The sequence below is a fragment of the Perca flavescens genome, chromosome 16 (genome assembly GCF_004354835.1).
Source record: "Perca flavescens isolate YP-PL-M2 chromosome 16, PFLA_1.0, whole genome shotgun sequence".
Lineage (NCBI taxonomy): Eukaryota > Metazoa > Chordata > Actinopteri > Perciformes > Percidae > Perca > Perca flavescens.
This window is the reverse complement of record NC_041346.1, coordinates 9,900,988-9,925,955: the sequence shown is the minus strand read 5'-3', so window position 1 is coordinate 9,925,955 and position 24,968 is coordinate 9,900,988. Positions and strand designations below refer to the sequence as shown.

General features: G+C 42.2%; 1 protein-coding gene across 2 annotated transcripts in view; it reads right to left on the bottom strand.

Annotated features, from left to right (window-relative positions):
- The window catches only part of lrrtm4l1 (leucine rich repeat transmembrane neuronal 4 like 1), a 62,189-nt gene extending 38,322 nt beyond the window's left edge, over positions 1-23,867 (bottom strand). For both annotated transcript variants that reach the window (XM_028601920.1, XM_028601921.1), the window contains exon 1: positions 23,327-23,867. In XM_028601920.1, the coding sequence (XP_028457721.1) occupies positions 23,327-23,330 (4 nt within the window). In that variant the 5' untranslated portion in view covers positions 23,331-23,867. The remainder of the gene's footprint in view (positions 1-23,326) is intronic.
- Between the last annotated feature and the right edge of the window lie 1,101 nt (positions 23,868-24,968).

Here is a 24,968-nt window from a genome sequence, read left to right as displayed (position 1 = left end):
GAAGGTGGTTGCTAATCAGTTATGTGATTTTCTACATAAGAATAGTTTATTTGATGACTTTCAATCAGGATTTAGAAAGCATCATAGCACAGAGACGGCACTGGTGAAAATTACTAACGACCTTCTAACTGCTGCAGACAAAGGACTTGTCTCCATTCTTGTTTTACTAGATCTTAGTGTTGCATTTGACACTATTGACCATACAATCCTGTTGCAGAGATTGGAACACTTAGTTGGCATTAAAAGAATTGCTCTAAGCTGGTTTTAGTCTTATTTCTCTGATCGATCTCAATTTGTTAATGTTAATGATATATCCTCCAAGTACGCTAAAGTTAGCCATGGCGTTCCACAAGGCTCAGTGCTTGGACCAATTCTATTCTCCTTATATATGCTTCCTCTTGGTAATATTATTAGGAAACACTCAATTAACTTTCACTGTTATGTGGATGACACCCAATTATACTTGTCAATCAAACCAGACGAAACTAGTCAGCTAGCTAAACTTCAAGCGTGCATTAAAGATATAAAATCCTGGATGACCTATAATTTTCTGATGTTAAACTCTAACAAAACTGAAGTCATTGTGCTGGGCCCTAAACCAAGAAAGTGGATCACATCACTCCAGTACTGAAGTCTCTACACTGGCTTCCAGTGCCTCAAAGAATTGATTTCAAAATACTTTTACTGGTTTATAAATCACTAAACGGTTTAGGGCCAAAATACATTTCTGATCTGTTACTACATTATGACCCACCCAGACCTCTCAGGTCGTCTAGGACAGGTCTACTTGTTGTCCCCAGAGTCAGAACTAAACAGGGGGAAGCAGCATTCAGTTTTTATGCTCCACATATCTGGAACAAACTCCCAGAAACCTGTAGGTCCGCTGCAACTCTCAGTTCTTTTAAATCTAAGCTAAAGACCTATCTTTTTGATGTTGCTTTTCTTTAAATAATCTATTTTATTAACTTTAATTTCTTATACTGCACTGTAGCTTTTATTCTTATACTGCACCATCAATTTTATTCTTGTCTTTTAATGTTTTTAATTTGTTTATTATTGTTTTTTAATTGTTTTCTAACTGCTCTTTAATGTTTTATGTAAAGCAATTTGAATTGCCCTGTTGCTGAAATGTGCTATATAAATAAAGCTGCCTTGCCTTGCCTAAACACCTCTGAACCGCATTATCTAAAGACATAGCTACTGTGGATGGTATTGCCCTGGCCTCCAGCACTACTGTCAGAAATCTAGGGGTTATTTTTTATCAGGATATATCCTTTAACGGCCATCTAAAACAAACCTCAAGAACAGCCTTTTTTCATCTTTGTAACATTGCCAAAATTAGGAATATCCTGTCTCAAAACAATGCTGAAAAACTAGTCCATGCATTTGTTACTTCCAGGCTGGACTATTGTAATTCCCTACTGTCAGGTTGCTCAAATAAGTCCCTTAAGACTCTCCAGCTGATCCAGAATCGTGCAGCGTGTGTTCTCACAAGAACTATGGAACCTATGGAACCAGCTCCCAATCTGGGTTTGGGAGGCAGAAACTGTCACCTCATTCAAGAATGAACTTAAAACTCTCCTATTTGATAAAGCTTATAGTTAGGGAGTGAGGAGTTGCAGTGTCCACCGTACTGGCACACCTGCTTCTCTTCATAATTGTTAGATTAATAACATAACAATAGTAGAAGGAGGCAGGCCAGCACAGCCCGATCCGACAGGGGAGAGTTCAAAGCCCGAACAGGCTACCTCTCCTTATGTCCCGTCTCTCTTAGTTACACCATTATAGTTTTAGACTGCCGGGGAACTTCCTTCCTTCCTTTGACACACTGAGCTGCTGTCTCCTCTCCCTTTCTATTACCAGTTGTGTGCATCCCGTCCCAGAAATGCTTGTTACTAATTCTAGCTTCTGGGGAGTTTACTCCCTGGAGTCGTTTTTTCACCCAGTGTATTTCCTTGGAGAACGTTGGCACCAAGATCCTGGTTGCAGCTGTCGCCGTAGTCCTGCTGCACTCCCTGCTGAGCTCAGCGGTGCCCTGCAATGTCATGCTGCGTCCTGCTGAACCCTGCAGCTTCCTGTTACGTCCATCCATGCTCTGCTGGGCCACGCTACATCCCGTAATGCCCTGCAGCGCCCTGATATGACTTGAACTACTACGACTACCATTTGAAGTCACTGTTCCATTATTAATTTGACTATTATAGCCACTGTTCATCATATCCCCAACCGGCCCGTCAGCCTATCAAGAGCCTGGGTCTGTCCGAGGATTCTTCCCAAGAGGGAGTTTTTCCTCGCCACTGTCGCACTGCTTGCTCTTGAGGGAATTACTGTAATTGTTGGGGCTTTGTAAATTATAGAGTGTGGTCTAGACCTACTCTATCTGTAAAGTGTCTCGAGATAACTCTTGTTATGATTTGATACTATAAATAAAATTGAATTGAACATTGCTTACAGGTGTGCGTACACACGGTTTTATAAATCGGACTTTTTTCCGGCGTACGCCATTTTGGGCTTTTGGCCGTACGTACACTTATAGTAAGGATCCTGCGCACAGTTTTATGAATGAGACCCCTGGAGTTTGTGTAACAGCTGCCGATTTCCTGCAAAAATAAAGAACAGTCACTCTGTTTTTTTCTCTGTGAAATGAAGCTGCCTTCAAGTGCGGTTGGAAATGTTGAGATCTATAAACAATCTATAAACGATCTGACTGAAAACAATTATTGTGAAATTCAAAGTTTACTTGTGCTTCATTTCGGGGTGAAATAACACAACAGGCGATCGTTTTTGTTGGTCCCGAAGCTTCAAAGTACAAAAAATTGTATTTGCGGAAACCCTAAAGTTCTTGACTGTCCAAATTAGTCACCTGACTGATTGTCAACTTCAAATCTAAGCTGACAGTTGGCCCTTTAAACATGTAGTCTTGTTTAATTTCAAATTCTACACCCAGCAGTACAGAGCCAACAAGTTAAAAGATGAGGCACTGTCCTGCTATATGTCAAGGGACACATCCTTGATCTAGGGCTCTCATCTGGTCTCGCTCTGACTAAGGATATCATATGTCATATCTCAGGACGATGCTGCTTTCAAATGTACTTTTACCTCCCCTCAGGCACCTATCTGCCCTCTGTCCGGTTTTGCAGCAGCTGCTTTGCTGTTAACAGCTACAGATTTGACACTTAGCATTCATGAACTTGCTACAAAGGCATAAAGGGAGAATGGGTTTTAATTTTGTTTGGACAGGATTAAATGGTATAGGAGTAGGAGACGACAAGCAGCATTGTGCAAATGTATGAAGCAGTACCTACAACAGGTATCTAATCAGGTTAGTTAGTGGTTTTTAATAATAAATGCTGACATAGGTATGGATTTTGTAATTTGAGTAGTGGGAGAGCTATCATTTGTAGAATTAATAAGATTATAATTGCATGTGTGTGTGTGATTGTTACACTCGGAGAGAGATAGCAATGATCTCCTTAAGTGGGAATTATTAAGGGTTGAAAATGCATTGAAGAATAAAAACTGGAGGTAATTACATTGTAAGATATTACTTTTCAGAATATGTTATAATTATTATGACATTAATAGATGGTGGTTGACTTTTGTTCAGGCCTTTCTGTTTAGTTCATGTTTTTTTCCCATCAGTACTGATTTGATGTTTTGTCCTGAAAGTGCTGTTATTGCACAAGCTTTAAGTTACAAGTCTCTACATATATTATACATGAACAAAGAATACCTTCACCTATCTCTTCTTGTACACATGGGTTGCCAATATGAGAAAACCCATTAACAGAGCAAGGAAATCCTAGTCCTCATCATTAAACATCAGCATTAATTCATGCATATTAAATTATAACTTATAAATAGTTGACATGATGTTAGCGGCCCATGGAAATTGTACTTGAAAAATGTTCAAAACACACATTTGTATTACCACACTTGGGAAGACCCTCACTGACACATTTAATTCCCTATAGCTCCTAACTGTAGCCATCTGTACTACATACATAACCCCGAAACCTTTATCATAGTCTATCTATATATCGACGACGTTTCATTTACTGGATTGTTCCGGTACCACCAGAGGTTCTGCCGGATGTCCCTCATTTTTATCCTCTGAGCTAAAACCGACAATCAAATTATATTTATATTAGGGCTGGGTAACGATTAAAAGTTTTTTTAAGCCTGCCTCCCTACATGCACGTTCCACCAAAACAAGTTCCTTTCCGAGGCTATTTTGCAGAGGCACTGTAGTTGCGTCTGGTGCTTAGCACTACCCAAGACGATTGTGATTAGTTTAAAGTAATACCAATAAACCAGAGCAGAGTTTTTCTCCCATCCCGGAATGTTGTGTGGACTAGCCAGACCTTACCTATATCTAATACTAACATCAGCCGTTAAACCAAGTCTTAACCCCCAAACAAACGCCCCTACCTCTTCGTAGAGGTAGGGGCTGGGCAAAATGTCCTCCCTCTCAAGGTGTAACTCACATTGGCTCTCACAAAAATTTGTACAAGAGCACACGCACACACCCCAAATGTTGCGATTTGTTTGGTATGTGCATAAGAAGTTACTGTATGACTTTGGACAAGGTTTATAAAATGACGGCAGGTGAATGACATGAATACAATAACAGAAATGCATCAGGCAGAATGTTCAACTCTTTATACTAAAGTTTTAGAGCGTCATATTGCTTTCCACTGTGTGGACAAACAGACATTATTAAAGATAAACAGACAGATGGAGACTATTGCATTACATAATGTGTGTTGTAGTCACGATATATTCACATTGACAAGTCCTCAGAACAGAAGTCTTTTATGTACAAAAACAACTTGTAATTTCTGTGTAAACTAAAGAAAGACCTCCATAGTCTGGCATTAAGTATGCAGAGAACATTATTCTGCATCATTATACCACAACTTGGGGGATGTCACACAATAATGACATCACATGCTAGAACTGAAATTTAGGTGCCAGGAGCAAGAGCAGGCTCATAACAATAGTTCACAGCAAGATTATACAGAACCCCCAGAAACAGCTGGTGGAGCTGTAAACAACACAAACCGTTCAGGACCCTTCACATCCTTTGTTTGATACATTTGAAAAACTCCCTTCAGTAAGACGATACCAGGTATCCACAGCAACGAGAAACATCGTTAAGAGATCTTTTATTCCATCCTCTGCCATCATTCTAAACCAGTGTTTCTCAATGGGGGCGGTACCGCCCCCCCCAGGGGGCGTTCAGAAGATGATGGGGGGCGTTGGAAGCAATATTTTGGAAAGGGGGGCGTTAAGGTGCCCTTGGGGGGCGTTTGTTTTAAAGCTAGTTTAAACCAAAGATTCACAATAACAATATGTTTACACTTAAACCACTAAAAAAATCAGTGGTCTGCAACATTAAAAGCTGCCAGTTTACAGCACTGCGACTGGACACAACGGGTATCCTAACTCTTCTGTGCTTCTGTCAGCTTAGTTTGGCGCAGCTCTGTGCTGCCTTCAAGGAAACGGGACGTGTAGCACAAGTAGACTTTATATTTCACAGTAACAGTTTTTCATCAGATCGTTTATAGAACGCAATGTTTCCTACTGCACCTGAAGGCAGCTTCATTTCACAGAGAAAGAGAGAAAGAAAAGAGACGAGCGAGAGATATCGACTGTGCTTTGTTGATTGGCAAACATTTAGCTGTTCCATAAACTCGCGGGCAGTTCAGGGCTTGTGTTTGGGGTTTTAAAACTTTCTTGTGGAAGCGATAGAGGCAGTGATGTTACCGTTTACTGTACGGGATTCTCACACCTCCACAAAACACAGCGCGATATGGGGTTGCGTTTCTCCAAACGTTTTTTTCTGCTATTTACTCGCAAGACAGGCGATAGCAAACCTAGACTCTTCTAACCTAGACTATTCTAACCTCTACTCTTCTAACCTAGACTCTTCTTCTAAGCATCAAAAAAGGGCTCTCACTAACTTTCAAAGGTTGTAAACTTATTTCCATTCGGCAGTAGGTGTCGTTCTTCAAGTCGTTTGTCATCACCAAAATACTTTTCTGTGTGTGTGTGTGTGTGTGTTAATCCTTCTGCTTTTACCCCTTGATAAGTGCCAGCTTGTTTTCCGTTGGATTTGATTATAGATTTAGATTTGAATGAAAAATAGATTTGAATGTTAAATTGCTAGCTGTTTCTGATTGGCTACTGTTAGTGTTTGTAATAATAATAATACATTTTATTTAAAGCGCCTTTTGTGACACCCAAAGTCACTTCACAAACAAAAAAGGACATTCAAATTATAGTCATCTTATAAAGGTGCTGAGGTTCACACCATGCAGCAGGCCTTTTGATAATACCTAATTATAGTTTGAATGTTAGATATCTAGTCGTTCTGATTGGCTGCTGTTATTTGATTTGAATGTCAAATGTTTGCATTTCTTTTTTTTTTTAAACCTGTAAATATATATCATTTCTATTCACATGGCTTTTTGGTTACCTGGGAAACTAATACATGTGTTGTTTGGCATTCAATGATTTGATTTTTTATTTATTTTTGATAACAATAGTAACAACAATAATAGGCCTATATTAGGGCGTAATCATTAATATTCGGGGCAATTAGCCTACATAATATTTGATGGGGGGCGTTAAGGACCTGGATAATGGATAGGGGGGTGCTGGCACAAAAAAGGTTGAGAACCACTGTTCTAAACTAATGACTTGTATTAGGTATTAGTGACTGCTGCTGGTTTCTACAATGTCTATTTAAGAGATGCACTAATTGTTAATATTTCCACACTTTTATCCCAACCCTTTGGCCCACTTTACTTATTTTTTTTAATCTCATGTATTCTAGCCCACGGCAGAGAAAGACTTGTGTGTATGTATGTCTGTGAAATATTGTCTTAAGAGTATGCATGTCTGTGAAGTGCAAAATGCAAGTGCAAAATAAAGATGTCTAATCTAATACTCAGATGGGGGGCAGTATATTCTAATGAGCCTGCATGCGACATAGGAAATGGTGCCAAATCTGAATGGCTTGTTAAATGTTCCCATGTTTTCTGATCTAGGTAGCCCACAAAACATTGACTGTGTTGTCTTATATCACAGATTGTTTATTGGTAGGCACTCCAGATACCCAAAGCACTGAACAAGTGAGTTTTCTACAATATGTCCTTTTAATGGATGTGCCCTAATTACATTTGCCAATTGACTACTAAAAAGCACTGAAAGAGTGCATACCTTTGCCAAACGAATGAATGAACAGTCCTCTAAATTTATTTTAATAATATAAAATGTCAAGAAAATGATTGTCCATCCATCCATCCATCCATCTTCGTCCGCTTATCCGGTGTCGGGTCGCGGGGGGAGCAGCTCCAGCAGGGGACCCCAAACTTCCCTTTCCCGAGCAACATTAACCAGCTCCGACTGGGGGATCCCGAGGCGTTCCCAGGCCAGGTTGGAGATATAATCCCTCCACCTAGTCCTGGGTCTTCCCCGAGGCCTCCTCCCAGCTGGACGTGCCTGGAACACCTCCCTAGGGAGGCGCCCAGGGGGTATCCTTACCAGATGCCCGAACCACCTCAACTGGCTCCTTTCGACGCAAAGGAGCAGCGGCTCTACTCCGAGCTCCTCACGGATGACTGAGCTTCTCACCCTATCTCTAAGGGAGACGCCAGCCACCCTCCTGAGGAAACCCATTTCGCCGCTTGTACCCTGGATCTCGTTCTTTCGGTCATGACCCAGCCTTCATGACCATAGGTGAGGGTAGGAACGAAAACTGACCGGTAGATCGAGAGCTTTGCCTTCTGGCTCAGCTCTCTTTTCGTCACAACGGTGCGATAGATTGAATGCAATACCGCACCCGCTGCGCCGATTCTCCGACCAATCTCCCGCTCCATTGTCCCCTCACTCGCGAACACAACCCCAAGGAACTTGAACTCCTTCACTTGGGGTAAGGACTCATTCCCTACCTGGAGAAGGCATTCCATCGGTTTCCTGCTGAGAACCATGGCCTCAGATTTAGAGGTGCTGATCCTCATCCCAACCGCTTCACACTCGGTTGCGAACCGATCCAGTGAGAGCTGAAGGTCGCAGGCCGATGATGCCATCAGGACCACATCATCTGCAAAGAGCAGCAATGAGATCCCCAGCCCACCAAACTGCAACCCCTCCCCACCCCGACTACGCCTCGATATCCTGTCCATAAATATTACAAACAGGATTGGTGACAAAGCGCAGCCCTGGCGGAGGCCAACCCTCACCTGAAATGAGTCCGACTTACTACCGAGAACCCGGACACAGCTCTCACTTTGGTCATACAGAGATTGGATGGCTCTGAGTAGAGACCCCCTCACCCCATACTCCCGCAGCACCTCCCACAGTATCTCCCGGGGGACCCGGTCATACGCCTTCTCCAAATCTACAAAACACATGTAGACCGGTTGGGCATACTCCCAGGCTCCCTCCAGGATCCTTGCGAGAGAAAGAGCTGGTCCGTTGTTCCACGACCAGGACGGAATCCGCATTGTTCCTCCTCAACCCGAGGTTCGACTATCGGCCGAACCCTCCTTTCCAGCACCTTGGAGTAGACTTTACCAGGGAGGCTGAGAAGTGTGATACCCCTATAATTGGCACACACCCTCTGGTCCCCCTTTTTAAAAAGGGGAACCACCACCCCAGTCTGCCACTCCTTTGGCACCGTCCCAGACTTCCATGCAATGTTGAAAACGCGTGTCAACCAGGACAGCCCCTCCACACCCAGAGCCTTGAGCATTTCTGGAACATTGTCCACTCGGGTTCAATGCCCCCAGCCTCCACAGGGATGCACGAAAAGCTCCGCCGGAGGTGTGAGTTGAAAGTCTGTTGGACAGGGGCCTCCTCCAGACGTTCCCAATTTATCCGCACTACACGTTTGGGCTTACCAGGTCTGTCCAGAGTCTTCCCCCACCCTCTGACCCAACTCACCACCAGATGGTGATCAGTTGACAGCTCTGCCCCTCTCTTCACCCGAGTATCCAAAACATACGCCCTCAGATCAGATGAAACGATTATAAAATCGATCATTGACCTTCGGCCTAGGGTGCTCTGGTACCAGGTACACTTATGAGCATCCCTATGTTCGAACATGGTGTTTGTTATAGACAATCCATGACTAGCACAGAAGTCCAACAACAAACAACCACTCTGGTTTAGATCAGGGAGGCCGTTCCTCCCAATCACGCCTCCAGGTGTCTCCATCATTGCCCACGTGTGCGTTGAAGTCCCCAGCAGAACAATGGAGTCCCCCACTGGAGCCCCATGCAGGACTCCAGTCAAGGTCTCCAAGAAGGCCGAATACTCCGAACTCCTGTTTGGTGCATATGCACAAACAACAGTCAGAGTTTTCCCCCACAACCCGCAGGCGTGGGAGGCGACCCTCTCGTCCCACCGGGTAAACTCCAACACAGCGGCGCCAGCCGGGGCTTGTGAGTATCCCCACACCCGCCCGGCGCCTCACACCCTGGGCAACTCCGGAGAAGAAAAGAGTCCAACCCCTATCCAGGAGTATGGTTCCAGAACCAAGACTGTGCGTAGAGGTAAGCCCCACCAGATCTAACCGGTAGCGCTCCACCTCCCGCACCAGTTCCGGCTCCTTCCCCCACAGAGAGGTGACGTTCCACGTCCCCAGAGCCAGCGTCTGCCGCCCGGGTCTGGTCCGTCGAGGCCCCTGACCTTCACTGCCACCCATGTGGCATTGCACCCGACCCCAACGGTTCCTCCCACAGGTGGTGGGCCCAGAAGAAAATAATTGTGTATCAGAATAAGCATCAAAATGAACAGTGATAGACAGTAGATTATTTTCTTTTAAGAAAGTGTAGTAGTTCAGTAGTAGTTAAAAAGGGACAAATGCTCAAGTACCAAAACTATGTCACTGTTAATGGTTGTGACTGCCTGCTAACTAACAACAACAACTAACTAACAACTAAACTGTGTTTGATTCTTTTATAAAAAAAAATTAAATATTAAAATAAGGAAGAGAGTGAATGCAAAATATTACCAGATTTTCATGAATCTCTCCCAGAATGCAAGCAAATACTAAGGGAGTAAATTAGGTCTGAGTATATGAGATTTGAGTAAAGATGCACGCTACATGTGAAAATGTGTGCTATAAATAAACCTCTTGAGTCCTCCAAGCAACAGCTGCACTTCCACTTCCATCAAGTAACTGACCAAGCATAAATGGCACTATACACAGCCATTAGTCTTCCCTAAACGATAATCCCATTGAAAAGTGTCTGTTGCGAAGCCCTTAGGAAAACCTCACTATGTCATCTCAATAAAAATGCATCAGGGATCAAGCAGAGAAGGGGAAATCAAACATATTTTCGACGTTAGAAAACTCCAGGCTGTACGCTGTGATAGAAAGCCACAGTGTTAAGCCACTGGCTCATTGACGCCTCCGCAAGACACCATCATTAATTAGCACACATTGGTTCAGCATGGATTTCTGCATAGACAGAAGAGTAATAAAAAACCCACCAGACATGTGTGTACCGGGCTCCCATGGGAGGCTATACAGAGTAGAATGAAAAGAGACTTTCACTTTAGGCACAGATTGATTATCCAGTCATTAAATGTGGCATTCTGCACAGGCATTACTCATGTTTTCCTTTTTTTTTTTTTTTTTTTTTTAATGCATCAGATGCTGTAAGGAGGACTCCCGCCGAACAACGAATATCATGGAAAGCTGCGTGAGCCTCCTACGTGAATAATTTCAAACACTCTGATTCTGACCGACAGTAAACAGAGAAAGTTGTCGCCTGGAACGGCCATTAAGGCTAACTAGCATAGAGAGCTACATCCCTACATCTGTGTCACTGCGGGAAGAAAAGCACAGAGTTAGAACCTTAAATATAAATAAAATGCTACAACCATGGTTCAGGCAGGCATTGCTATCTGTTCCCCCCCTCAGAAGAGATTTGATCTCATGTGGTAAGCTACACACATCTGTTTACCTGGTTCTATCTTCTTAGTAGAGCATGACCAAGCAGAGCCAGAGGGGTTTGGAGATTTCATATCTCGTAGAAGTTACATCTAGGAGATTTGAACAACTTGCAGTGCACCAATACAGAAACACACATCAGTGTACTTCCGTTTCTAATACTGTAACTTTCAAGTCTTTAGTCTGTTTTTCCCACTCGCTTATGAGTATGAATGGCAGCGGATGTGGTTTGTGTGGTAGGCTGCGAGTCTTATAATACCTTTTGTCAGAACTTCAGTGAAATGAGCCAAGCGTAGCCCTACCTTTTCTGCAGAGAATCCACCTATAAAACTCGACCAGCTGTCATCATCTAAAAACTCCATCTCTGTTTAATCCTTGGACAAATAGGAGTGTGGAATTTTGTTAAAACTGGCATCTAAAAATCTAGATTAAATCCTAAAATTTACCAATTTAGCATTGCACTTCAATAACATGTCAGACTTGATGAACTACTTGCATCTGATGCTTTCATTTTACTATCAGTAGCTGATATCCCCGCTTGACATTAGAGGAAGGAACCCGACGCTGTGATTGGTCGAACTCTTCTTCTTTTACTATCATCAATAGTTAGACTGAGACGGCTACTGCACGTCAACGAGTGAACTCAAAGCAGTCACCTGATTTTCGCGTAGTTTAAAGTGACAAATCGTATCACCGTATTTTGATGTCAAAATGCGTATCTACTACGCAAAATACGTACAGGTTGGCAGGTCTGTATTTAAAAAGAAAATGAGTTAATGCAACAAAGCTAGAGACATTGTCTTTTTCTCCCCATGCATTCCTCTGCCATTATAAAACCTCCTGCCTACATTACCCACAATGCAACAGCAAAAGCTTGTTTTTAAGCAGATTTAAGTTACAATCTTGTTAGTAAAAGCCAGTGTATTCCCTACAGCCAGTGGAGCAGTGCTCTTAGAGAACGACAAGATGGGTAGTTGTGCCTCAAAGCAAACTGGAGCACATTGCTTTATCTTTTATTGTGTGCAGCAAATAATGCTTCAACACAATTTGTGTCTGATAAAGATGCAATTGCAGCCAATGAATATCCATTACAGAGCATGCTCAGTGCTCCAGTTTCCCTCCGGGCTTAACTACTCAACAACTGGGAGTAGTTTGCTGAAGTTGGACTCAAATGTTCTCACTAAATGTCAAATAAAATGGGCTTGCAAATGCACAAAACAGCCAAAGTTAAATCATTATATCATTTCCTAAAATATATCTTGTCCCCAATTACCTCACCTACGGTCAAGTTCCAATGGCAATCAAGTTCCAATGGCAATCTTCCCATAAAAGTGAGACTGCCCCCCCCCCCTCCGGGGACAGAGTGAATGTTCAATTTTTATGTTGTTGAATGTTGGCAGGCTGACCAGAGTCAGCTGTCGTCTTCCTTGGCGGTGCGACAAGTTGATATTTCATTTGAATGCAAGGTGCTCTGAGCAAAGGCTATTACCCAGAGTGCCCAAGTGGGTTGGCCAGCAGGGCTAAGGCCGCACGCTGGGGCACTTCAAATAAATGAAAAGTGAGCAAGAAAACAAAATATTTCTTATTAAATTGTCTACTGTAGCACACGTTATAACCATTAAAAGGAATGATTTCTTTGTGGCAGCTTTTCAAGGTTATAGACTGGCAGAAATGTATAATCAACATTATGGATATGGTAATTTATTGTAGACAGGCTGCATCTTTTTGTACATTTACTTTAGACATTATGTACTATACTTTTTTGGGCATTTTAGGCCTTTATTTTTTATAGGACAGCTGAAGACATGAAAGGGGAGAGAGAGGGCTTATGACATGCAGCAAAGGGCCGCAGGGCGGAGTCAACCCGCTGCGTCGAGGAGTGAACCTCTATATATGGGCGCGTGCACTACGAGGTGAGCTATCCAGGTAACCTACTATACTGTACTTGATTGGGTATATGCCCCCCACCCCCACTCCTTTCTTTTCTTTTTCTTGCCACCTCCGCTTAAAACGATTATAAAATGCATACAAGGTGCTTTCTTTGGGAAAAACTGATCACAACAGAACTAGGAGGCTGTATGGTAAATAATCTGTATTTTCGCAGAATTTAAATCTTCAGATATAGACTTCTTAATTCCTCCAACCGCCCCCTCCGACTGTCTTCCTCTCTGACACGGGAGCCAAGGGATTTAAAGTGTGCGATGTGTGGTCGAGCTTAGGCCAGCTAAATTCTAGGGCACTACAGAATGTGTGATATATTACATTTTGGAGTGTGCCCGCTCAGATTTAAGGCACATGAAATTAAAAAGACTTTCAGGGCACAGAAGTATGTGACGTATAACCAGTCACAGAGCCCATCATGCAACGTGGATTAATTGGACACACTGGCATTACAATATTGAAATGAAGTACCTTTTACACACTTAAAACCCATTATTGCACGCCCATTAATTTGAAAATTGGAGTCAGCTGTAATTTCAACTCACAGCAAAAGCATGAAGCAGTAAAAAATGGCTGATTTATGATAAAAGCTTATTTTACTACTACCGGAGTTGCACATACATGCAGGAGGAGCAGCCGGTCCAAAATACATTACGAGATCAAGATGTATGGAAAAATCAGCTTAAATGGGGCAGCAACCATTAAAAATTAAAATGTCAGTTTTGTAAAAAAGTTATTCTGTCTAGATTAGTGAGGCATGTAGTAACCAAGGTCTTCTGAGTCCATGATCTACTCAAGTCAACAGTGAAAGAAGGGAATTAAGAGACAGATTGCTCTACATTTGCCTGCAAGCTTCTTTTATAGGAAAAAATGAAAGGCTTCAATTCTAACCACTTAAAGACCTAATGCCATGATTAGGTGCATTGATTTGTCAAGTCTAAGCATTAACATTGCAGATCAATGAGATTAGCAACATATGGGATGTAGAATTCTAATTTATCCACAAGAAAAACTGTCTGAAACTTTCATCAACTTCTCACTGTAAGTACAGTGCGGTCCCCCTCTCACGGACCATGTGGCTGCATCTGTAGCTGGCCGCCACGTCTATTGATTCACTATATATTGAGTCTATTATTCTCATTTATACCATGGCTACTGTGAATTCTCAATTCTGATTGGCTGGCAGGTGTGTATTCCCCACGGTATAACCGGGCCCCTCCATCTGAATGTGTAATGTTTTCTCCAGTGTTTGAACTATACCGTGGTCTTTGGGGGAGCCCAGTTTTTTTTTTTTACACCGGGGGTGGGGTCATGCGCATGTGACTTACAATGACATACAAAGATACATAACAGCTACAAGTGTATGCACTATACAGGATTTACCCTATTATACTTTATCGACAGGAATTGATAGGTCAAACAACAAACAGCCACCCACAAATTGCCTTTAGGCTGTCTTTGAGATTTCACATGAACAACGGTTACAGTTACTCAGGGTACCGACGAATACCGTAATTCCTCCATTCAATTAGGCCTAAGCGATGCACCCCAAACTTCCATCCTTAACAAACAGCCATGTATATTGTCTCTTCCAGTCTCTCCACTGCTGGCTGTTCCAATTTAACGGGAGAGAGGAGCCAGAGGGGTTAGGATCGTGACCACTCTCTAACGAGCTGTTACCACCTCAATCTTCAGCCAGAGAGGACATTATTTCTTCAGCTTCTTCTTGCGTTGTCACACCGGTGGGAGGTGTGCCAACAGTGCTTGCAGCAGGTGAATCGGTCCTGCTATTAACGTCATTGCTACACAATTTCTTAGTAAAACCAAAATGAATTAAACTGCCTTGTTTCCTTTTTGCCATGGCTATATGATGCTAACTGCAGAATGGATTTCAAGGACTTTGCGCACCGATTAATGGCCTCCAACGTTTAATTTTTTTCTCAGAATCTTTGAGTTAACATGTATTAAACATGAGTTGAATTTGCACCGCATGCCACGCCTTGATGCTCATGAAAAGAATAGCATGTATAATTATTAGATCTGTCAGCATTAATGCGTTAATCGCGTTGCGAATAAGGGCCAAGCATAACGCGTAAATTTTTTTTTTTTATCGCATTAATCGCATGACGCAATTTTTTCATTTATTTTCACTTCACTCGGCTTCGCGTCGTGCCTTCTAAGACATCCTCCTGCTGCAGGCTGCAGGCATGATGGAGAAATGCAGCAGCAACACAATTCTGAATGGCGCTTTTTATTTTCCAAAACTCCCAGACGGCTCGTAGACAAGTCAAAAGCCATAGGCACATTGTGTAAAGCCGAATTAAAATGTCAATCTTGAGCTACCACCTACGAGCTAAGCACCGTTCAGTTAACATGACTCAGGTTGATGCTAGTGGGCTCAGGCAAAGCACTATTTTGGAGAGTGCTACTCGCCGACCTGTTATTGAAACCAAAGTGCAAACGCTGTCTCATCAACCGGTGATCACTGGACGTCAGTGAGTAATCAAAATTATTTAGAAGTTACTGCACACTATATTGACTCTGGTAAGTAGGGTTGGGTACCGAAACGTGCCGACCTAAACGGTAGTAACGAGACCGAATAAGAACGAAAATTTCGGTGCCTCATTTCGGTGCCTGACTTTACACTACACCTGACAGCAGTTAGCTTACCTTTAGCTAGCAGCTGGATTAAACATGGTTAAAAATGCTGACAGCTAACGTTAAACAGTGTAAAGTATGACTGTATTTCACTGTAGAGGATTCCAAAACCGGGATGTAACAGTCTGCTCTGCAGCGCAACAGCTGCCGTTGTCGGAATTAAACAACAAAGACGATGGGTTCACTTGCAGCTGGCGTTGTCGGAATTAAACAACACAGACTGGTAGCCTTGTGGTGCATTAACAGTAATTGTAAAATACCATTTCATCTGGTGGTTGTTTTTGCTTTTGTCTACAGTAAATAAATTATAAACTAATACAAATCTTAAAGTCAAGTTCATAAAGTAACTTTCTTTGCATTCATTTGATTCCAAATCAAGATACACTGGTAAGAATTGCTTTACATTGTTAATATTTACTTAAAAACAGTTCTGATATGCAAAATAATAATAATTTTGAATGTGATAAAACATGCGATTAATCGCGATTAACTATAGAAATTCAGCGATTAATCACGATTAAAAAAAAAAATATCGTTTGACAGCCCTAATAATTATCTTTATTTAAGTGAATTAGGTTCAAACCACCGACATGCATTAATAAATATTTTTGCAATAGTACACATAATAATCCACAATGATCACATTGCACAAAATTGAAATTGCATGTCAAAATGATAATAAGACATGGAGCACATGTCTTATTAAGGGGAGCCAAGCTCCCCCCGTAGTTCGCACCCTGGTTTTCTCTAATAATAAAGTGTATCAGGACACAGTGCTATTCTCTAATCTTAGGTTGAGTAGGGTTAGGGTTAGGGTTCATGTTTCATGACTGTGTCATGACAGTGTCATGTCACTCGTGTAGAAAACTTCAAGTGTTACCAATTTTTCTTTTTTATTTAATCAATTGATTGTTCACTGTCTAAAACATCAATAAATAAATCCTCCCACAAATTTAAAAACATTGTTAAAATAACTTGTTTTGTCCGTCCAACAGTTCAAGAATTAAAGATATTCAAGTAACAATGACTTAAAGTGCTCATTAGGGCTGGGACGATTCGTCGACGTGGTCGACGCCGTCGATTCTGTAAATGCGTCGACAAAAACAATTTGCGTTGACGCGTCACTAAATAAAATAAATAAATAAAACTTATGTGCAAATTAATTAATGTAATGCGAAACTAATGTAATGTGGAACTACTGTTAGATACGCGGGTTCTAGGGACACCTAATCTGTAGCCCCGCCTTAGCTCTGAAGCTAGCCGAGCTCTTCCGCCTACGTGCAGTTTTTTGTCAGGTTGACGGTCGGTCCAGTGAGTGAGTCAGAGATAGCAGCACGAAAGGAAGAGTATGGCGAGGGGTGGCGACCCACAAGAGTTCCCCGCCGGCCTCTTTAAGATCGCAAGTTTGGGAAAACTTAGAGACTGTATGGCTAAGAGCTTGGATGTTAAACAAGAGCATATTCATTATTTTACCTACTACTGTTAAAAAAAGCAAATACAGGCTACTCTTTTTGCACTTGTTCTGTTTACTTTTAATGTTTTACGTTTTTATTTTTGTATCTGGCTTCAGGTTGCACTAAACACTTGACTAAACTGAACTACTTGAACAGTGCAGTGTTAAACAGTTTTAATAAATAGAGATTTGAACCTTATTGAAATTTGTTTTGTGTAAATTGTTAATAATTGAGCAAAGGGAAAATAATCGCTAATTGAAAAATTAATCGTTAGATTAGTCGACTAATCAAAAAGATTATCGCTAAAATTGTTTTAAAAATAATCGTTTGGGACAGCCTTTTTCCCTTTCCTTTACTGTGTAATATATCTTTTTTGTGCACGTTATAGGTTTACAAAGTGAAAAAGTCCACCCCAAAGGGACTTACCATCTCCAACAAAAAACACTGTTGACAAACTGCTCTGAACATCTCTATTGTAGTCCAGCCTTTACTTCAGAGACAAACGTGCGTCACTTTGTAACACACGTTATAATGCTCGCCTAGCTGCTAGCATAGCATGCCCTCATACTCATATAGCAGTGCTTACTGTGCATGTGCGATCGTACAGAAGTGAGATGCCTCACTCTGTAGCTAAAACAGAGAGTTCAACACAGAGGGTGAAAAGCAATGTGCAGTACCACAAAAATATGGTGTTTTTTGAAAATTAAACCATGTAAACCTATTCTGATATAACCTCTAAATACAATTATGAACCTGGAAATGAGCATAATATGAGCACTTTAAGTCGAAGGCTGAAAATCTGAGAAGCTAAAACAAGAACATGTTCGGCATTTAAATATAATGGACCAATATAATAAATCAATTAATAATCTTTTCTTTTTCTGTTGATTCTAATTGGACTATCCAACAAATGTTGTTTTGACATTTAGATTGCTACTCTAACTCTCGTGAGCTTTTATGTGAAGCTGCCCAACAAATGGTAGAAGTTCAACAGCTGTCTCATAGACATCACAATAGAAATACCTTTTGCCTACTTGTTAAAGTCACATAGTATACCTGTCAAGGTAGTAAAGTATAATCTGCAAGGAGGGAGACCTTTAAAAAGGCTAATTGGTTATTTTTAATGTCAACATTTTCACATCAGCAGGTTTTGTGTGGCCATGACAGCTGCCTGCTGTGGAAACGGGCTGCCTTCATGAGACGAGTTGGATGGAGGTTCACTTGAAAAAGTGACTTTTTTCCAGAAGTTAGCCAACCCATTTTGGTCCGGTGCCTCAGCCATAGCGCTGCCTGATATTTCAGTGACTTTGAGCCCTCTGAGTATCTAGTAATCATACATATGTTTTGTCAATCCGATTTTTTCCCCCCCATTCTAGAGTAGACAAACTGAAAAATATAAAAAAAATGAAGAAAATCGATTGGTTCTTAAGATCGGTCAAGGCAAAAGTGGAATCTGCACACTGCTTTATATTCATATTAAAGCATTAATTATCTGTTGCTGCAGTGTTTTGATCTGACAGGAGGTTCGTGCCTGATGACGATCCATGAGAGATAGCAAAACTGCAGCAATAATTTATAAAACAGTGTACAGAGTTTATGTTTGCTTTAATATCCGCTTCTTTACTGTGCTGCTTATCTTTCTTAGACACTTGCAATAGCTTAATTATATAATAATTCCTTGGCTGTAAAGATATAGAAAACTTAATGACTCCTTCCCATAAAAACTGATTAAAGCACAATGGAAACTATTTGATATGATGGCATTTAAGAAGAGTGACTTTTAGTTCTCTCATTTTACTTTTAGTAATCAACTTACTGCTGCATGGTGGCGGTTTAATCGTGTTACTGTACTTACATGAGCGTTCTATTTAATGTAACGGGCACAGTTTTACACACAAAGTTAACGTTGTGAAACGGAACTAGTTACATTTAGGCAACACAAATATTCAGTAAGGGTTAGTAAACTTTAGGGATAGGCTTAAAATAAGTCGCGTAAAACTACTAAAATGACGTGACGCATTCTAATGAATGGGTTCCTATGATATCGTACCAAAACTTATGCAAAATAATTAGTGTGATATCCTAAAACACCGGTCCCCTTAAGTAGTACTCCCAAAACACGAACACGCGTTGACTGTGGGTGCTCCAAAGCTGCATTCACCGCTCAGCCTCACAAACACACCCATCTCTTTAGTGTTTCCAAGGCTTCGCATTCCGCAGCTCCTGTGTGTGTGTGAGACAAACTCCACTCCCCCACTTAAAAGCCCTGTGTTGTATGACCCACAGGTATCCTACCCGACCTCCTGCCTACATGGACCAAGGCACTCTTACAGCAGCAGTCAATGTGGTGCATACAGCAATAAATACATGGCATACATACAAAGTCCTGTGTTTGTTTGACCCATCCATCACGCTAACCTGCCTCCTTAAGCGTATTTGCCGCTCTTATACTTTGTCACCTCATTTCCTCTTCTGCTCTCGCGATAATTACTACAGCCACAAGCGGTCGCAGCCCATAGTCAGGGGCATCGGACTGGGGCGATAAAGGGGACTGAGTACCCAGGGCCCTCATGTGAGGAGGGCCCAAAAATATGCTAGAATGAATAGCTGTGGATGCGGGGAGGGCCCCATAGAAAATGCCTTTCTACAGGGCCCAGAATTTTGTGCTTAAGAAACTTAATTGTTGTCATTATGAGCTGATTGCATAATTGACCCATGCGGTTGTTTTCTGGGTGAGGATGGCTGGATTATAAAGATGGTGTCTTATACAGCATCATGAGACGAATAGTTTGCTTCTCTAACAGCAGTGCCTGATAAATCAACCATATCACTGCAAGCATTTCACCTTCCCACAGTGTTTAACATCCGGCTTCAGCCTGTCAGAAAGTGACAGCTGAAACTCTTCACAGGCCCATGACATCACCCATATCAGGAACTTTACTGACACTGACTTCCCTATAGACACGCACGCACGAACACACACACACACACACACACACACACACACACACACACACACACACACACACACCAATACCAAATATGTTACTATTTGGTGCTTAGTTTTCTGTTTCCTAGATGTCAAAGTGACCTGAAAGAACATTATCCTGTGTGTTTAAACTTAACTTAACTTAAACTACAAACTTTGGAGAAGCGTTGCAATTCAAGATAGTCCAGCACTTGGCCCAACGGCAGAGGCGAATAAACTGAAATGAATTACCTGGAAGTACAGTTTGGTTTCATTTGTGTTATGTCGGTTTGATGGCGCGTGTGGGTAGTGGTGAAGTGAATATTACTAAACTGCTGTTAGAAGTGCCTGATGGGAGCATTCAGTCAGGCTCAGAATGGGAAAAAAACATGCCTCACACTGACAGAATGATCCTTATTGATGGCTTCAGCTATTTTCAAAAGAGCACGCAGGCATTTACACTGCTCAAGGTTAGTTAGAATGTCTTCTTTCGGTTTATTGTCTTTATCATACCTAAGATGGCTCTGGAAGAAGCACTGTGAAAGCAACCTGTTTGCAGCAAGAGTTCATGGTAGATGGAAAGACCTCGTATTTCAATAGGAAGGTATTTATGGAATTTTATGCAGTTTGACTAGATGCTAATGCCTTCATAGATCTGAGAAACTAGATCCATGTCAGTTGTCTAAGACTGCATAATGGTCTTAAATGCGCAGGTAAGGTTAGTGCTTTTGAGCCAGTGGCAAACCTGTGTATAACACTCCATCTTCTAATTAGCCACTGCACTGCAAGCTTGAAGAAGTGGAATGGGAGAAAAATGTGTCTACAGGTTACTTTTTAAGAAAGCAAGCTTAGGTTTTCTAGACATGTGCTCCATGGGCCAATTACTGTCTCTGTCTGCCCTAGGAAACTTGGATTATGGAATAAATGGAAGGTTATTTGAGCATAATTGCCATGTTGCTCTTGCCTAATCAGACGAGTGCGCGCAGTCAGACTGGAGATCAGGCATACATGTGTTGTTCACAAATGACTCCTGCATTGCTTTTCCTCGCCATTGCGTTCTGTCAGCTGAAAATGTAGCCTCTGTGTTGTTTGCACGGTGTTGCTGTTGTGGGAGCCTGGGCTGAATATAAATTCCACATCTTAGGCTACGAATATGTGATTAGAATGTATCGGTGCTGGGCTTGTCAGTCAAAAGTGGGTTCTTTCTTAACATGAATTGAAAAAAAATAAGAATATTACATTACTATTTTTTTTTAAAATGATCAGTCGATTAAATGGACTGCCAACCAACAAAAAATATGTGTTGGCAGCAATTTTGATGAACATTTAAGTCCTTTTTCTTTTTTTTAAAGATAGTTTTTTAGGCATTTTAGGCCTTATTTTTACAGGACAGCTGAAGACATAAAAGGGGGGAGAGAGGGGGAACGACACACAGCAAAGGGATGCGGCTCGGAGCCGAATCTGCGGCCGCTGCATCGAGGAGAAAACCTCTACACATGGGCGCACGCTCCACCAAGTGAGCCACCCAAGCGCCTTTAAGTCCTTTTTCAAGCACAAACGGCAAAACTAATTTTGCAGTTCCAGCTTTGTAAATGTGAAGATATGCTGCTTTTCTTGGTTTTAAATGACTGTAAACTGAATACGGTGGTGTTGTGAATTGCTGTTTCAGGTTTAAAGGAAATTGGTGATGGCCATTATTCACCCTTAGCCGGTGATAATAGTTGCTTCTTTGAACAGTTGTTACTTAGCTGCTGGCCAAAACATTCTGCCCTTCTGTGCAGATGCTTAAGATGACCAAATGTCATGTTTTATTGTCAAATTAGGGGAGGGTGGGGGGGAGAGACTTCATCCCTGAAGCCTGTATAGACTTTGCTCTCCCATTTAATCTGTAAAAAAAACAAGGCGATGGATAAAGATGGATGCTGTGAGAGAGCTTCAGTCAGAAGTGTTGGTATTCTAACAAATGCGGCCCCTTACTTTTGGCTTATAGTAATTGTGATGACATAATTAAAACTGTGTGCTCATTAGTTGCACTAAGCTGCTCATTACTTGGGTAAGTGCCACAATTCTGCACAGATGTGCGGGCAGCATGCATCTCTCCAGCCTGTCAGCTCTTCCCTATATTTGGGTATCAAAAATGAAAACGAAACAGCAGCATAAATCCAACCAAGCGACAATTCGAGACAAACAATATCAATCACAGTAGTGCAGTATCAAAAAGTCTCTCTCTCTCTCTCTCTCTGCACCTAACCGCCAATCAAACAAGTGTGTGCGCCCGTGCGCATTCCGTGGTAGGAATAATCGTACTTCACTGAGATATTCAAAAACTAGAGTTGCACTGAAATAAAGGGCACGAAACACCGTGAGACTTTTCGACGAGAGCCGCTGCGAAGGCTTGGAAGTCAACACCATGTCATCGCATTTTCAATGATAACACCCACAGTCCAATAATATGCGTGCGTGCGTGCGTGCGTGCGCGCGCGCACGTACACACACACACACACACACACACACAAAGACAGGAGCTGCGGAACGCGAAGCCGCGGAAACACTAAAGAGAAGTGTGGGTTTGTGAGGCTGAGCGGTGAATTCAGCTTTGGAGCACCCACAGTCAGTAAAATGGAGGAGGTGATAGGCAGTGTGGGATGAGATTGTAGGTGCCCGGAGCTGTCAGGAGGAGGTAGGAGAATTAAAAACATGTTAAAGCTTTTGAAGGGAAAGACGGGAGGCAGCTGAGGGGGAGGCCACGTTTCGGTCATTTAAGGTCAGATCGGGAATTTGGGGGAACTTGTCATTTCAGCTTAAACGGCAACGGGCGTCATCTGATAAGATAATGGGCTGTTATTTAGCTTCAACCTATTGTGCGCTGGCACGACTGCCACAGATTTTCACTTCCACATGATAAAAAAAAAAAAAGGTGAGAGCATTACTGTCTCCCTCCTCCCCTTCATTCTGAGATGCACTGACATTCCCGCCTGCAGTTGGCTATTTTTTGATTTATGTTTTTAAGAGGGACTAAAAGAAGGGACATCTTTCAGTGGTGTTGTTGGTCTTGAACGCAAAAAAAATATGTATATATATCTCCGGGAATATTTGCAGAAAAATAAGAGCAAAAGTAGCCTACTGAAAAACTGGAGATGTGCAGGAATAAGCCGCGAAAATATTTGTGGGAATTTTCGGAACATCCACACACTCGCAGATACGGAGAAAAATCAACCCATATTGTTATTAGTACCACAAGTGCGCTCAACTGGCCTAATCATTTGGTGGCTCCCGGACTTCTTCATTTTCTGGCGGCTATCGTTTTGAAAACGAGACAATCCTCCACTTACTTACCCATGTTGTCTCATCGGTCCGTTCCCTCCGTCCTCCGTGGCGCAATCCGCCGCACAGATCACGACTTCGTCCGTGTCGCCTTTCGGTTCCCAGTACCTGGAGAGCCCCGGAGCTCTGCCTCTCACGCGAGGGGTGACTCACCTGCCTTCATTCTAATCTAACTGTCTCCCTATTATAAAAAAAAAGCTCTTAAAGTTTGCGCCCATGCTCCATGACGCAGGGCAACTTTCCAGACCTGTCACAAATATCCATCCAAGTGCCAAGTTGGAAGTCAAACGCCCGGGCTCTACAGGGTTTTTTCATCCGATAGAAACATAGTCTTGGAACAGGTGCCCGCGACAACGACAAAAAAAAAAAAAAAAAACGTCACACGCTGCAAAAGTTAGGAGGTGGAAACGAGGTGGGTTTTGCCGCGGGGATCGGTGTAGTCAGCGGCGGAGGCAGGTGTCCTCTGCGCAAACATCCAGCGGAGCGACAGAGACGCCAAGCAGCAGGCACGGGCACTGTCAGGGGCTCCTGTGCAGTGCATTGGCGAGCATGGTCTTCGTGTGCGCGCGCGCGCGCCCCTGCGTGGGGGACAAGTGGGAGACAGAAAAGGAGAGGGAGAAAGCATTCAATGCAGTGTTTGACAGCAGCAGGCAGATTTGGTCAGATGTGAGATTTGCTTTTGTTTTGTGTGTGTGGATCTGCTTGGTTTCCGTCTCCATCAGCACCAACACAAACAAACCGATGCAGATGATGTCTCCCCCTTTACCATGCTTTTCCTCTGTAAGCCCATTATGCAGGTGTTGTGGAGGACACGCTGAGGGCTCTATGTGGTCATCATTACAGCATGAGTGGGTAGCCTTGCCTGATCCCACCTCTTGTTGCATAATTATTGCGGATGGAAAGGCTAAATGCAAGAGTTCTGTTAGAGCGAGGACACCTTTGGACATTTTTTATAAAAAAATAAAAAAAGCATTTTAAATTCTCTCTCATTAGAGCTTGTCAATGTCCAAACCAGAGAGAAAATGGTTATTATTGCAAGCTCTAATACGTTTTTGATTTTTTCTGATTAAAATCGCTGTAATTAGGTTTTTCTGGCAATAACAAAAGTCCTAGTCCTCAGATAAAGTTATACCCACAGTCCATAACACTTTAAAATATTTTTTTTAGTTCCACCCCCCCCCTTCTTTAATCACGTCATATTGTGATTCATTGCTGGGGTGGTGTTTAGTCTCCCAATTGGTACTTATTTTGGGTGATTCAGACAAAAGAGATGAAAAAATACAATCCATTATGAAAATGTGCCCATTATAAGAAATAGCTCCAGCCTGACTTCACTTCTGGGTTAGCCTTGGCACACTATTTAGTGACTTAGTGAAAGTTTTATGACAGTATGACATTGAAAGTATGAAGTTCAAAGTGAGTACAGACGATAAACTCTTCAGTCTGGCTTTGTTTTTCCATTGAGAATAAAATGTAAATGTGAAGGCTGTTGTAGCAGCATATTGAAGCCAAGTTCAACAATCACAAATTGGTGTTATGTTCAAGTGTACACCTACTTTTTGGCTGTATTGTAGTGTACCTTTCGATATCATTCATTTCATAAAATCTTCAGCTACACGCCAGCCAGCTTAGGCCACTTACCAAAGAGGAGATT